At 37.5% G+C, this 14,838-nt stretch overlaps 1 protein-coding gene across 22 annotated transcripts in view; it reads right to left on the bottom strand.

Annotated features, from left to right (window-relative positions):
• AFDN (afadin, adherens junction formation factor) overlaps window positions 1–14,838 on the bottom strand; it is a 131,620-nt gene that overhangs the window by 40,698 nt on the left and 76,084 nt on the right. For all 22 annotated transcript variants that reach the window (XR_005104787.1, XM_037391072.1, XM_037391082.1 and 19 more), the window contains 5 exons: window positions 11,426–11,691; window positions 10,786–10,929; window positions 7,637–7,835; window positions 6,137–6,240; window positions 3,492–3,578 (listed from right to left, as the gene is read on the bottom strand). Coding sequence is in view for 21 of the 22 variants with exons in the window: in XM_037391072.1 (XP_037246969.1) it covers window positions 3,492–3,578; window positions 6,137–6,240; window positions 7,637–7,835; window positions 10,786–10,929; window positions 11,426–11,691 (800 nt within the window). In the remaining variant the exon portion in view is untranslated. The remainder of the gene's footprint in view (window positions 1–3,491; window positions 3,579–6,136; window positions 6,241–7,636; window positions 7,836–10,785; window positions 10,930–11,425; window positions 11,692–14,838) is intronic.

The following is a 14,838-nucleotide window of genomic DNA, read 5'->3' as shown; positions in this document are numbered from 1 at the left end:
AGTGCTCTGGCAGCTAACAGTTGTTTCACAACTAACTTGTTTTCCCTGATATCTATCCATATAGTGTACATGCTTACTACATCGTTGCTCAAAGGGGCTGTCCTGCCTCAGAAAACACCCTTACAGCAAAGTGAGGTGAACTAGGTGAGGCACAGCATTTCTGCTCTCTGCAGCACTCCTGGCAGGCCATTAAAACTTCTATTTCACAGCCACTCATAATTTATTTAAATAGAAGTAACGCACTTAAAACATTTCACCTGTCATTAGGTGGACAGAGGATCAAGTACAGGGTTCCCCAGGGACCTAACATTTTCATATACTCCTTGACTCACCTCCTTTGGTTTTATTTTGTTTTTACGTGAATGTCAATGTGTTTGCAATCACCTAGTATCACAAAATGAAACCATCTATCTTAAGAATAAGCAGGTGCACAGTATTTCAATGCAACTTGCATCACTTCTCTGCTTGTATAACCTCAGCTTCAACTCCAAGCATCTTTTCCTGATTGCAGCAGAGAAGGTGTGACAATCATTTGGTAATTAAGAACATTTGGTGTGGAAGGGGGTAAGGTATGGTTATCTAATTTTCTGATTAAAAACTTTAAATTGGCACAGCTTTTATTTATCTACAAAACCCTGCAAACTAATAAAAAAATCAAAGAATTATCAAATTATAAATCCATTAGATGTTTCCTCAGAGATGAGCACAGATTACTTAGAAAAGTCTACGCTTTTCGCAAATGGGTGGAAGGAAGAAAAGCTGTCAGTAGGAATTATTTTTTCTTTACAATCTATGAGAATCTGCCCAGTTTATCTATTTCTAGAATATTACCAAACTGCATTTTAACACACTTCACCCAAAGCCAGTGACAAGTATGAGGAGCCCATTAAGACTTAACAAGGCAGGCAGGTCAGGGCTGATATGCAAAGACATTTTCACAGTATGTTACTGAGAGCAACTATTTTGTCGTATCATAGAAAAAACCCCAACTTTTCCTAACCAAAGCTGAATAGATTCAGGGCTGTCTTTCCCTGGTTGGAGCAGGGCCACCTGTTCACCAGCCGCTGCAATTTCTTTTATTACAGCACTTTTGAAGCACTCTAGAAACCAATAGTTCAATAAATGTAATTAGGTCAACAATCAAACTGGGATGCTGTGCATGGCAGCAGTAACTGTGTATTTCAGAAATTGAACATGAGCTTTCATTTCTCCAACTGTAAAGTACCTTCATACAAGCATTTGATAGCCAACCTTTTACTGTTAAAAAAGTTAGGAAATTCTAAATCTGTTCTCACACCTGCCCCTCCCTCTCATTTCAGATATTCTATCCATATCCAGTTCATGTTTAGAAAATTTTAACAAATAGTCCACTGAACTTCCTCCTCCATTTTCCTTAGCCAAGGGAAAAAAAAAAGAGAATTTTCATTTTTATGCTGGTAAAAGAAACATGACTTGAAACACGCTGGAAAAATTAGTAGTAAAAGTCAACAAGACAGGAACAGAAAGAAAAAAATCCACACATTATCGCTAGCTTCTTAGTCACGCTTACTCAATTCTCTAATCTGTTCTGCTTTGGCCACATTGAGAAAATTAATGCCTGTGTATTCCTCCTTACTGCATTGTTTTTTATGAAACCTATTAGAGGAAAAACAAGCCATTAATTACTTACAATAAGCAACTTTGAATCCCTTGAAATAACCTCTTGGAAATAATCCCGTTTAACTACTACATTTAAACACTTCCAATGCAAGATGATTATTTCTATCCAATGAACATTCTGCTGACTTCAAATTAAGCAAAAATTTCTATTCTACATACACTGACACTAAAATAAATATCTGCCTCTTGCTTATTTCAGATCGAGATTTAAGACAGAACTATTTTAAAACCAGAATTCCAATGTTGTGGTAGGCACACAGCAGCAAGATGAAATGCCTGAACCTGTGACTGTTTCTGCAACTGTGCCAAAATGAAGACTGCCACTTTCATTGCTGATTGTGCTAAAGAAATCATGAATTTGGTTAAGTAACTTGTAAAAAAACTTTCAAACCAAGCTTATACACTGACCAGTAGCACTGTTACATACTGCTAACAGAAGTTAAGAGTGTCAGTTGTTAAAACAATGTATAGAAGCCAGCCACCTCCAGTGAAAAGGGAAACTTCCTCCTCATTATATTCTGCTTCTCTCTACATGAGAAATCAGATTTCACAGTTTAAAGTAGGAAAAAAAAAATCACTTCACATTTTGAAATATTCAACAGAAATGCAGATGGCAGTCAGAAATCTGACAAATATTTTATCTGGTCAAAATCTAGTATTTGCTTCTCAAATTATTAGCCTACTCCACCAAAACAGAGAGCAAAATATTGAGTTACATTTTTCAGATCCTGAATTGTTTCCTCAGTAACTTCAGAGTGTCAGCAACATACACCTGACACCTGGTATTCCTTTACAGATGTCAGAAATAAATCTTAAAAGCTGGTACCATGCAAGATTACAGTTTTAAGAATGGACTATGAAATGAGCAAAGTTGGTAGGGAAAAAAAAAAAAAGCTCTGTTTAGAAGCAATTATTTATGTGAGGTAACTTAAAAGCAGTGAAACAACGTTTTCAGCCCATGCATTAAGTGCCAAGGAGGACTACAGTACGCTGAAGTTTCAGGTACTAGACACTGAAAAAGACATTAGGAAAGACTTGTTCTATCTGTTGTACACCACATAATTACAACAAGGGTTTTTGGGTATTACCACTGCATAATTTATAACAAGCTTAAAACTCAAAGACTATGTGTGCTATGTGACCCAGTTAATAATGCAAAACCAACCAACTAGTGGAGTCTTCCATCTGGTGGCTGGAGTTGTATGTGCATTCTATACATTACTATCTAGTGCTACTAAGAGTAGCAAACACCCACAATTTTGGCAAGTTGGGGCAAGAGTTACACCCTCCTTCACCATGCTACTTAACACGCTGTAGCTCTCTACTATAAAGAAGCAAAACTGAAGTCACACACGCAGGATCTGTACACTGTGCAAAAGATAAGATGTCCTCACACCAGAAAGTATACAAACTTTCAACATATATAGCTGACTTATTTACTCATCAAATAAAAACCCCACACATTTTTATTGTTTGTATTTCTTGCTTTTCTTTCCTAGGTACTTCTGCTACTTTTCAGCAGAAGTGCTAGATAAGCCTGTTTATTAATTCCATTAGATAATATGGCCAATTCTTGGTTCTGAAAAATTATTCGAATAAACCTACAGTAGAGGTTTAAACTTAAATGCCATAGTAACTACATCTGTATTATGTTTCCTCTTGTATTGTTCACAACATTCACACACATTCCCCAGCCAGAAAAGAAGTATGATCAACATGATGTGCGCAACAAACTTAAGGGAAACAGATTCTGCCATTAACCTCTTCCACAGTAGACTGATTTAAAAAAAAAAGCTTTTTTCAATAACACTTAAACAAATTGACTTCCGTACCTTGGCAGCAACAATGCTCAGGCCCATTCCATTTTGTTTTTTCAGTGTTACAGTGATAATCTCAGGTTCTTTCCTCAAAGGCTGAGCCTATCAAACAGGGAAGGGGAAGGAAGAAAAAAAGACAAGAGTTCACATTCACTGCCAGGCTAGGAAAATCACTGTGCAAAATAGTTCATCTACAATGAAAATTAAGTTGTTAATGCAGCAGAAGATCTCATCCTAAATAATATGTCTGGTACTCCATTTTAGAATGTAGAATCTCTAACATTTGATTAATATGGATTCACATTATCAAGTACTACACCCGTGTTACAAGTACTGCCAAAGCTTTGAAGTCTACCAATTGTTTCTCCTTCTCCAATTCAGTAAAGAGATTATTAATGATTCACAATTTGAAATGTAACAGGTCTTTGAAACTGTAGTAACTTTTAATGAAATCTGAAGTTCAGACTCAGTAGGCTGCTATCAGAAAGGTGAGGGTGATCTACAGAGTTCCTGTTTTTAGTGCTGCATCTAGAAGATAATTATGTGAGATATTAAAGGGCCAATTAATTTCAAAAGGTAGTGTTAAAGCCTTGAAAGGAAGTTCCAAAAAATTTCACATCTGAAAACTCTGTAACTCAAATACAGAACCTCATGTGTTCAATAATGTGTTTCTATCTTTCAACATTGCCAGTTCCATCTGCTCAAAAAGTTGCCAGTCTTCATTAGCTAAAGCATGCAAGTTAAAGTACCTTAGCTTGTATTCATATTAAAACATAACCACAAGTTCCACAAGACCCACGAAAAATTAAAATGATAAAAGGAAATTCATTTTTAAAATATTAAAACTTTGTTATTAAGTTCAAGTATTAGAAAAGCAATTAGTTTTAAAGCTAGGAATATTCTAGCACTCCTGTGCCAAGGATGGCGGAAGAACAGAATCTGTTCCTACTCTATTTAACATTTTTACCATTGATTTAAATAGAAACATTATTAAACTAATTCAACAAAAAACACATACTGGAAAACGTAAGCCACTGGGGACATAACTTTGCCATTAGTCTATACTGAATTTCTCTCTTGGTCTAAGAATAAAACAAATTCTTCAGAAAAATCTGAGGACTGCCCAGCCTGGGCAATTCCCCAGGCTACCAACAGCAGCGGAACTGAATTGGGAGAATAGTTTTGACTTGGGGAGGGGGAAAAAAAAAAAAAAAACAAACCAAAAAACATCACAGCTCTAAACTGGAACATTTACCTTGTATTTAAATTATGTAGACATGTTGCACCAAGAGGTGATTTGTGAAGTGGCATTTACAGCACTGCTCAGACACCTAAAGTCTTTTAGAACTCTCAGGCTCAGCACATTCAACTACCATACAAGCACCAAACAAAAGAATGATTAGATCAGATTATTTGAACAGTTTTACATGGTGTCCATTTCCATGGAAGAATGAAATAGTAGCATCCACTCACCCTCCATTTCTTTATCAAGCCTTTTAAAGGAAGAACTCTATTTTTAGTTTTTTCATACATAGTATGAGGAATAGGAAGTACCTAGTATAACTTCAGATGCTTTTTGCTTCCACTAGCTCTAAAACATGCCTTTCTTTAAAGCAACAAAAGGGAGGAAGAAGAACATGTCTCAAGAACGTCTGTTATATTTTCCGTAGTCAAATGCCCGTTTACCAAGATAACCAGCCTGCAGATCCTGGCTGATCAATTCAAGACTGAGCTCTGCTGTACCAGTCATACAGATTTAGGAGATGCTCTCTTCTGCAAATAAACATGTTCTTCAGGCCACTTGCAGCAAGACCGTGTAATGTCATATAACAAATGTTGGGTTCTGAACAGAGTAAATGAAGCTTTAAAGTCCCTCTGGATAGTGAGTGACAAGTATTTTTCATAGCAGGCCTTGGGAACATCATTCTAGTTTCATGCTGATCTTCCTGATTTCATTGAAATAATAATTATAAATATGAAGCTATTTCTGTTCAGTTGCTCTAAAAGTTATTTCACATAAAGCTACCATCTTTCCAAAACCAAGTTGTTCTGTAAACTTTGACATTCTTGGTTATTACATATTCAAAAAAAACCCCAAGCAAAACACCAAAAAACCAACAAAAAGACCCACTCAACACCAAAAAAACCCTTAAGGAAACCTACAACAGTAAAAACCCCACCCTCACACTGAAGTGAAATGCTTTGTTAGTAAGTATAATGCAAAGGAAAACTAAGTATTTTTTCCTAAACACCTAGCAGGGAAAAAAAAGTACCAGATTACAACTAAATACTAAACATTTAGTTGGTAACTGCTGGTTTATAAATAAAAGCACCCTGCAGCTCCATTCACATTACAAATCATTTACAGATACATGTCCATATATATTTTTGCCCATGTTTAAAAGGAATTTCTTCACTGTTTACCCTCAGGGTGGAAGAACATAACAGACAAAGCTTGCTTACCTGAGAATTCTATCATGCCACAGCCTAGAAAAAAAAAGACTTACAGAAATAGTTCTCTAAATTCACCAAACCACTGATGAACTTCATTTTTAATGACTAAACCTGTTCTTCCTAATAAGGATTAAAACTCATCACATAAAAAACGATGGCTTGCTGAGATAGCAGTTTTGACCCTTGGTCACTGAATCAATACTTACTAGCTCAGCATTCTCATGTGACAGGTGACTTTCATAGTCTGCACCTTCAAAGTATATTGTCCACGTGCCTGGTGACCGTGAATGAGGGGTTAATCTACAAAAACCTAAAAGAGAAAGTAACATCAACATAGTAATGGTATTTTCTCAAGACGTTAATTAAAATAAAATAGCATGCCACAAGGAAATAAAAAGATAAATACTGCTATTTGGTATTTCATTAGTATGTGGAATCTTGCATCTTAGATGCCATTATGCGCTTCACTGCTATTTTATAGTATCTACAAAATCCTACGGTTTTGTAGCTCCTGCTGCTGCGAAACAGACTTAAACACACTACAAGCTCACAGAAAACTCTTGGGCTGCAAAATATTGCTTGTACCAACCAGACTCAAGAGACACGAAACACCAAGTCATCTTTTAGAACACAAGCCACCAGAACTCTGAATAAGACAGCACCACAGAAATCTTCTGCTTTGCGGAGAGTCTAGCTAATCAGCCACAGCATTAACTTTGCAGAGATGGGGCTTCGCCTGGAGTCTCCTTTTAGTCTCAAAGACTACATCCACTCTAACTCACTGTACTTTCAAAACAGTTTCCTAGGTTTGGTTTTTTTGGGGTTTTTTTTGTTTTTGTTTTTGTTTTTTAAATGCAATAATATGGCTTTTCTATAAACTAAGTTGAAAACAACAATGACAGAACTTCACTGTAGGATACAGCAAGTCTGCTTTGTTGATAGCTTCCTTTGCTTTTCTGCTTACCACAATATTCCTGTGGAAATTTTTAAGCAACTGCTTTTTAAGCACTAACTTATAAAGAAACAAAACCCAAAAAAGCTTCTAATAAAATTGAGTAGCAGAAGATAAGAATCATAACTTGTTCATTCACCATAAATGCTCTGACAGACCCCCTGCTTTATGTTCTCTGGTTTAGGTCACTTTTCTCCAACCACAAGAGCTCTCCACTTGTCATTTCAAATTTTGTTGGACTATGAAATGCCCAAACCATACAGTTTTAATTGATGAACATGAAAAGAACTATTTTAAGCTCATGGATTTTTAATGTTTATGGGAGAAGCTGATGAGTAAAAAAAGTGATTTCACTATTTAATTCACATTAGCCTTAAAAGTAAGTTGACTGCGAAATGGTTGAAGTATTAGAAAATTTGCATTTATTTAAATTTTTGTTGCTTTAGCACCATAATCCAAAAAAGGTCTGGAGGAAAGGCAAAACAAAGTTTCAGCAGGCACCAGTAACTCAGCACTGTTCATTTAGAACCTTGAAAGTGAATTAAATGGACAGGGAGAGAGGGTAATGATTGACAAATCCTGCATACTTTTATGGGTTGCAAAAGTAAACACTTGAAGAACAGTCTAAGAAGACTGAAACATACATAAAGAAAAAGAAAGTTGTTTACATTTAACTAAAATATATTTTGTATTCTGTATTCACTACACCAAAAAAAGATGATCATTGTAAAACAACAGAAGAACTAGAACAAACCTCTCTGGCAGAGTGGATCTAAAAATTCTTGTAAACCACTTGGAACATTTCTGACAACATCACAGGAATAGCCATCTTCTGGTAAAAGAAAAGGTAGCTGCAAGTCAGGATCCTCTTCCAGTTGGACTTCTCGGCCATCACTGCGAGCAAGTTCATCAGCGGTATTTTCTGCAACAGTTACTACATTCTCTATCAATTCCTACAGCAGGCAGAAAAAGATATTGTTACTATAAAGGCGTAATTTTCATTAAGGAAAAAACCCTAACATTAAGAAAATACTAAGACTGCAAGGAAACGGAATTTGGGAATCTATTAGATATAAAACTTCTTTGGCTCCACTATGTAGTCAGTACACTGCACTGTTTAATTTGATTAAATCCCATAGATTACATAGTTAGGGAATGTAACAGAAGCATTAATGTTTACTTCAATATTTTCAGAACTTGTGGTGCATGTTTTTACTTGATAAGAGAGCTGTATTTAAAAATATATAGCAGAGAACATGCATGTGCAGAGGTGGAATTACAGGCAGCTTTAAAATTTTGACACTTTGTTAAGTGTACATGTGCTTCTGTAAGATTAAATATATAGAAAGGAAACAGGTAACTTGTGTAAACCAGAATTTTCAGCTCCATCAGGACACATATACCCACGAAGGACCAACGGCATATACATTTCCCTAGCCTGGGAAATTTTATAGAACCAATTTAATTCTACATTTCCTGGGAGCTCAGGATGTGAAGCATCCCTTAAGATAGATATCTGGTTTTTAAGTAACATTGTAGAAGCACAGAACATGAGAGCAGGATTACTCAAGGTGCAGAAAGGAATGCTGAATTTTTACATTTGGTGCACAACTCTTCTGCTTAGTATCACAAAAAGTTGTAAAACCAGTGTACTTTTCACAATGTAGCTACTGTGGGTGCATGCAGCATATAGTAGCCTTCCTTCCACATTGAGAGGGATCTCTTAAGATTTCAGTAGGTTATCTGTTACTGGATTGTATGTACTGAGGAAAATCAATTCAAAAGTTCACAAAAATCAAATTCCTAACAACTCTGTAAAAACTAAAGGTCCAAGCAGCACTTTCTGTTTCTACACTCTTCTATTTATGGCAAATGACTCAAGAATGCCCAGTGCAAAGGCTCTTCTCTCTCCTCAAGCAGTTCCTCCATTTTTGTTACCTTATATGCCTTAGGCTGCCTAAGTTTTAGCATGAAAGCATTCAGTTAAGTGAAATAATGAAAATAAAAAAAGTTACATCTTTTTTAAAAGTTGCTTGTAAGTAATAATTCTCTGAGCACTCAGTCTCTTCCAAGTTGCATGCTCCGCCTTAGGAACCAAGAAATCGCCTTAGGTTTACCTCATCACTACGTTTGAATGAGCGATACTTAAAAGTATCTGCACCTCTAGTTAACCACCATTCTTTCTGGAAGTGCACTCACCCCAGAGATGTGTGATTTTGCTGGCATCAAGACAGAATTACTATAATCCATCTACCTGATGTTGCTATGAATATTACATATAGATCCATTTACTACAAGTATTTGCTTTACCAAAGATTCAGATGTGATTTCCAGCCTCTTTCTACAGCTTTTGCTTGGCTCCCAAGACCAGCTTAACAGTTCTGTCTTAATCTCACCTCAGCTACACTAATATGCAACTCAGAGTCTATAAGCCTGATGCAACAATTTTATTAGTGGAGCACAATGCAGAACACAGCTGAGACAAAACCATGTAAGTGTTCTCATCTGAATGTTCAGTTTCAGTAAACTCCCAGCGGAAAGTCAGATAAATCCAGTCCACCTTTAGAAGTGCTCTTCAAGAAGGGCCTTTTTACCACAAAAAGTGCTAATTTTTAAAAGAATTACAATGACACTAAAATATGTAAAAGCAAATACACTTGTATTCCTTTGAACAAATTCCAAACCTTTACATTTTTCAGATTTGGCAGCAATTAAGTCAGGGTTTGCATGTACAAGTCCTTCTCATAGCAAGAAGCAAAGTCGTCCCAAATACCACTGCACCACAACAGGACAAACTAGTCTTACTGCAACCCTCCCTCTGACACAAAGGCAGCCTGTCAAATCTAGCACTGTATTTCTTTGGAGATCTCTAAATAATAGTAGAAGTAATAATAATAATAATAATGGCAATGATAACAATAATAATAATAATAATAATACAGCTGTGGAATTCTACCTACATGTACAAACAGGGAATATAAGCTATGTTCTTCAGCAAGACTTTTTGGTTTGGTAGCCAATATATAAAAATATATCTAAGCTACAAGTCCTCCTAAACACATTTAAAATTATTGTGTCAGTACCTTTGATTTAATAAACAGATGTATCCAAAGTTATTAAAAAATAGACTTTGTAGACAATGTATTCAGTTATGTAGGTATTAGATTACCTTCACCTTTTAAGATTTTTTTGAGATCAGTCAACTATCAGGGTTTTCCTTAAGTGTTTCTTACAATTCTGCAAGGAACACAAAACCTCTTTCAACTTTTGCCAAGATGATTTTTCCCATGGATAAAACTCAGAATAGTCAGTTATGTCACAAATATCAAGATAGAAACCAGTTCCAAAAACAACATTGTATATTCTACGTATCAATCTATCCAAAGGACAATCTGTCCATTGCTTGTATAAAAGAATCCAATATTCATTCATTTTTCCACCCCACATGTAAAAAAGCTTAAGTGTTCCTGCTGCTTTCATTTGATTTCTATGATTTATCAATCTTTATTCCCTCTGGCTATACATAGAACCAGCTTCTGGGAGTGCTCTGCGCACCCCTCCTCTACTACCTTACTGGATTTCATCCACAACTGGTGTAAAGGTGCAGTGACACCCTTCTTGAGTATGCTCTACATGCAGCGTTACCTTACTTTCCAGCTCAGTGTAACAGAGATTTTTGGTAATACCCTGCTCAAGTTGCAGTGAAGTACACCCAAAGTTGGTGGCCAGAAGCAGGGTGATAGCACCAATACTTCTTAGTGTATAAAGAGCGGATTGCCCACACCGACTCTTCTCATAACAATTCCAAACAGTAAGATTGCTATTTCCAGCCAGTGTTTTTATTTTGAGTCTATATTTCTCAGGTATGTTAAAACAGTACAGTAGATGATAGAAGAAACTTACTGTTGGGATGAGTGGTTCATCTGGAGCACAGTGATAATTCTGCAGCAAAGCTTGTAGCTGCAGAGAATTCAGCTTAAAGCAAGTACTGTTAATATTTGGAACATCTGCATGTGAGTATTTGTCCATGGTAAGCAATGTGGTTGCCTGGAGGAGGAAAAAAAAAGTCATAGGAGACAAATCCAAACCAGAATGAAACCTTAAGCCTTGTTTCCAAGTCTTTCTTAGGTAAGAGATAGAAGATGACAAAGCAGGAAGCCAGATTTGTAACAGAAGCAACATAAATATCCCCAAAACAACCACTAACTATATCCCCTGTACGTATAAGACTAAATTAATAGTACATCTATCATAAATTAAGCATATCAATTTTTCAGCTACTCGCCTCTGTTCAGCGTAGTTATAGCTCAGTCTTATAAACACAGGTCAAACACACTGGCTAAAATCACAATTATTAATTCACTTGCAACTTCAATATTAATGATGTTGAAAACATCCTTCATGTCTTTGCATGCTACCTCAGTGTTGCAGGATTGAGTCACACAAACTACACTTGTCCTCACACTGTTCCACAGAATATACAAATATTCTCTTTGAATATACAATTACATGAGAAGTGTTAATCAGAAATACACACACTCACCTGCACTATTCTGCTCAGGTGGCAATCAGCAGCCAATTCTAAACCCTGTTTTTCTGCCCAGGCTTCAATGTGGCCCAACTGTTGACGAACAATAGCTCCCCAGTAATGTGAACATAACCCTGAATCTGGGGCCGTCACTAATCTGTTGAAGAGCCACATGTTGATAAAATGAAACAGCTGGGAGAAGAGCTGTATAGTCAGAGCAGCATTCACTCTACATCGTCGCAGCAGGGACATAGCTCCAGTCAATGTATGCAGCACATCATCTACGGAGATGAAACAAAATCACATTCACATACTGCAACATACAACTGGTTTAGGCCATAAAAAATAATAGAGAGGCACTCAAGTCAGGTTGGTGAATGCTAGGTGGAATCTACAGGTATTTACGTTATACAGACTTCCAGAAATAAATTTACTGCTATATGGTTTTCAAGATTGAGCAACGTTAAACTGAGAGCCGAAATATGCTTTTTAACTCCTGAAATCAAAATAAATTATTTTGGGGAAACATCTGGTATGCAAATAAATCACTGGTTATATCTCACATTAAATCACATCCTCATCACTTGAGTAGACTCATTTTTCTGTTTTTTTTTAATAAGAAGTTACAAGGTTTATAGTCTACTTTTTCAAATGCATATTGCAATTATTCCATAGTTCACTGCAGTTAAATATCAAGTTATACTCAAAAATTTCAGCAGAAACTATTTGCATTGCATGATGACTTAAAGAACTGCACAACATCTTCTGTTTACACATCAGCATTTAAAAACATTATTCAAATTTCCTTTTGCCCACTAGTTCACTGCAATACTATGTAATAAGCAATCAGGACTTCCTGCAAGGTTCACCAAGAGCAAACATCTTATATGCTTCCTGGCGGAAGGTATTAATGCAAGTATAACACTTATCTCCAAGTCTTCTTTTAAGACAATACTTATATCTGAATTCTCTGTTGAAGACACCACCAAATTAACATCTTTAGAATTGAAACACAGGATTGTGCCTGAAAAAATAAGTCTATAAAACAGCTCAAAAATAACTAAAATAATGAACATCATCTGCCTTTATTCTAATATCAGTTTGCCACTTTTTCAGGGCTCGTGTCCCAGAAAGTACCTTCTCAAAGTGCAGGGCACTGAAAACATAACAGTACATCTTTATATTCTTCATTCAATGTTCAACACAGGAAAAAAGCAAGCACAGAAGGCTTAATAACCAAAAGGGCAGGAAGCATATATGAATTCTGTATAAATACTCTTTGTAGCTGAACAGAATGACCATATTTAATAGCTCTGCAGATCATCTTTACTCCAATTATTCAGAACGTCACTATTTTCTTAACTCTTCCTAACCTTTTATCCCTGGTTAATCCCTTCAAACTTGAATATTTTTCCATTTTCTTTCATCATCAAGCTACATAACATAGGAGGCTCTCACACTTTCCCCATGAAAAGCACAAAGGGGGTTCCTGTCTCAGGGGCCTGTGCGTGAATGTGTTCAGCACGGAAAACAACAAGAGGCATGAGAAGGCTGAGCACAGTCCCTGAGCTGGGATTACAGCCACAGCGGGACAGCACACAAGACCAGAGCGCTCTCATGGGCAGAACAGCCCAGGAAGGCTGGCATTGCTGTGGCACTGGTGAAGCTGGACCCCAAATACCACGTTCAGGTTTGGGCCCCTCACTACAAGGCAGACACTGAGGTGCTGGAGTATGTCCAGAGATGGGCAACAAAACTGGTGAGGGGTCTGGAGCACAGGTCTTGTGAGCAGCAGCTCAGGGAACTGGGGTTTTTAGTCCAGAGAAAAGGTTGAAGGAAGACCTTATTGCTCCCTACAGCTACCTGAAAGGAGCATGTAACAAGGCAGGTGTCGAGAGGAAATGGCCTCAAGATGCACCAGGGGAGGTTTAGATTGCATATTAGGAAAAATTTCTCCACTGAAAGGGTGGTCAAGCATTGGAACAGGCTGCCCAGGGATGTGGTGGAATCACCTTCCCTGGAGACGTTTAGAAAACATTTAGATGTGGCATTTTGGGACATAGTTTAGTGGCGGACTTGGCAGTCCTGGGTTAATGATTGGACTTGATGATCTTGAAGTTTCCAACCTAAATCATTCTATGATTCCATATTTAAAGTATCATGGCAGGGATCCTTGGCAGGAATCTACACAGCCAGCCAGTTTATCTTTAGTACCTGGGAGGTACTTCATCAGATTCTTCCAGGGCATCTTTATAGTGAAAGTGCTGAGATAAGGACTGGATAAGCAGATGATAATGTAGGCAGAGAACTGGCTGGACTACTGCACTTGGTGGACTTGTGGATACAAAGCCCAGCTGGCAGTCAGTGGCTTCCCTCACGGACTGAGGCTGGAGCTGATACTGTTTAATGATTTTATTAATGATCTGAGCGACTGGATGGAGCGTGTTCTCAGCAAATTCACAGATGATACCAAGCAGAGGAAATACTGATACTCTGAAGGGCAGCGGTATTTTCCAGAAGGGCCTCAGTAGGCTGGAGAAACGGGCTGACAGGGACTTTACGAAGTTCAAAGGCAAGTGCCAAGTCCTGCATCTGGGAAGCAATAAGCCTATGCAACAGTATAGGCTAGGTGCCATCTGGCTAGAAAGCAGCCCTGCCAAAAATGATGTAGAGATCCTGGTAAAGATCAAGTTGAATATGATTAAGCAGCACGTCCTTCACTGAAAGGTAGCTAGAGGCATACTAAGCTGTTAAGTTAGCAGCAGTGCAGCTAGCGCAAGGGAGGGAAGCAATCCTTCCTATGCATTCAGCATTTGTGAGACTGCATCTGGAGCACAACATCCAGTCTTAGACTCCCCAGCACAAGGAGGATACTGATTTAACCAAGATAATTCAGTAGAGAGACACCAGGATGATTAGGGGGCTGGAGAAAAAGGGTATAAAAGACGAACAGAGAAGTGGATTTGGTTCATCCTGGGGAAAGGGAAGGCTAATGGCACAGCTTATTGCTGTCTTCATCTACTTAATGGGACAGTTCCCATCTCAAAGAGTTTTGAGAGGGTTTCCCTCTCAAAGGTGCACAGCGATAACACAGAACAACAGACAAAACAACACAAAAATTGCAGTATGGGAAATTCCAATTAGATACAGAAAAAGTATTTTCACCATGAGGGTAGTCAGTGTTGGAACAGGTTACTCTCAGGTGTTGTGGCATCTCCATCTGTCACTGGAGATCATTAATTCAACTCGAAAATACTCTGAACCACCTGGTTCAGTTGCACCTGCCTTGAGTAAGACACTGGATTAGATAACATCCAGAGGGTCCCCTCCAAACTAAGTTATTATATGATTTTTAAATCCAATACAGATCATTTGAATGTCACTACTGTCCTTTCTTATCATGTGTACAAAACGATCCTAACAATTCT

Source organism: Falco rusticolus, chromosome 6, assembly GCF_015220075.1.
Source record: "Falco rusticolus isolate bFalRus1 chromosome 6, bFalRus1.pri, whole genome shotgun sequence".
Taxonomy (NCBI): domain Eukaryota; kingdom Metazoa; phylum Chordata; class Aves; order Falconiformes; family Falconidae; genus Falco; species Falco rusticolus.
The sequence above is the reverse complement of the archived record's forward strand: the minus strand, read 5'-3'. Positions and strand labels throughout refer to the sequence as shown.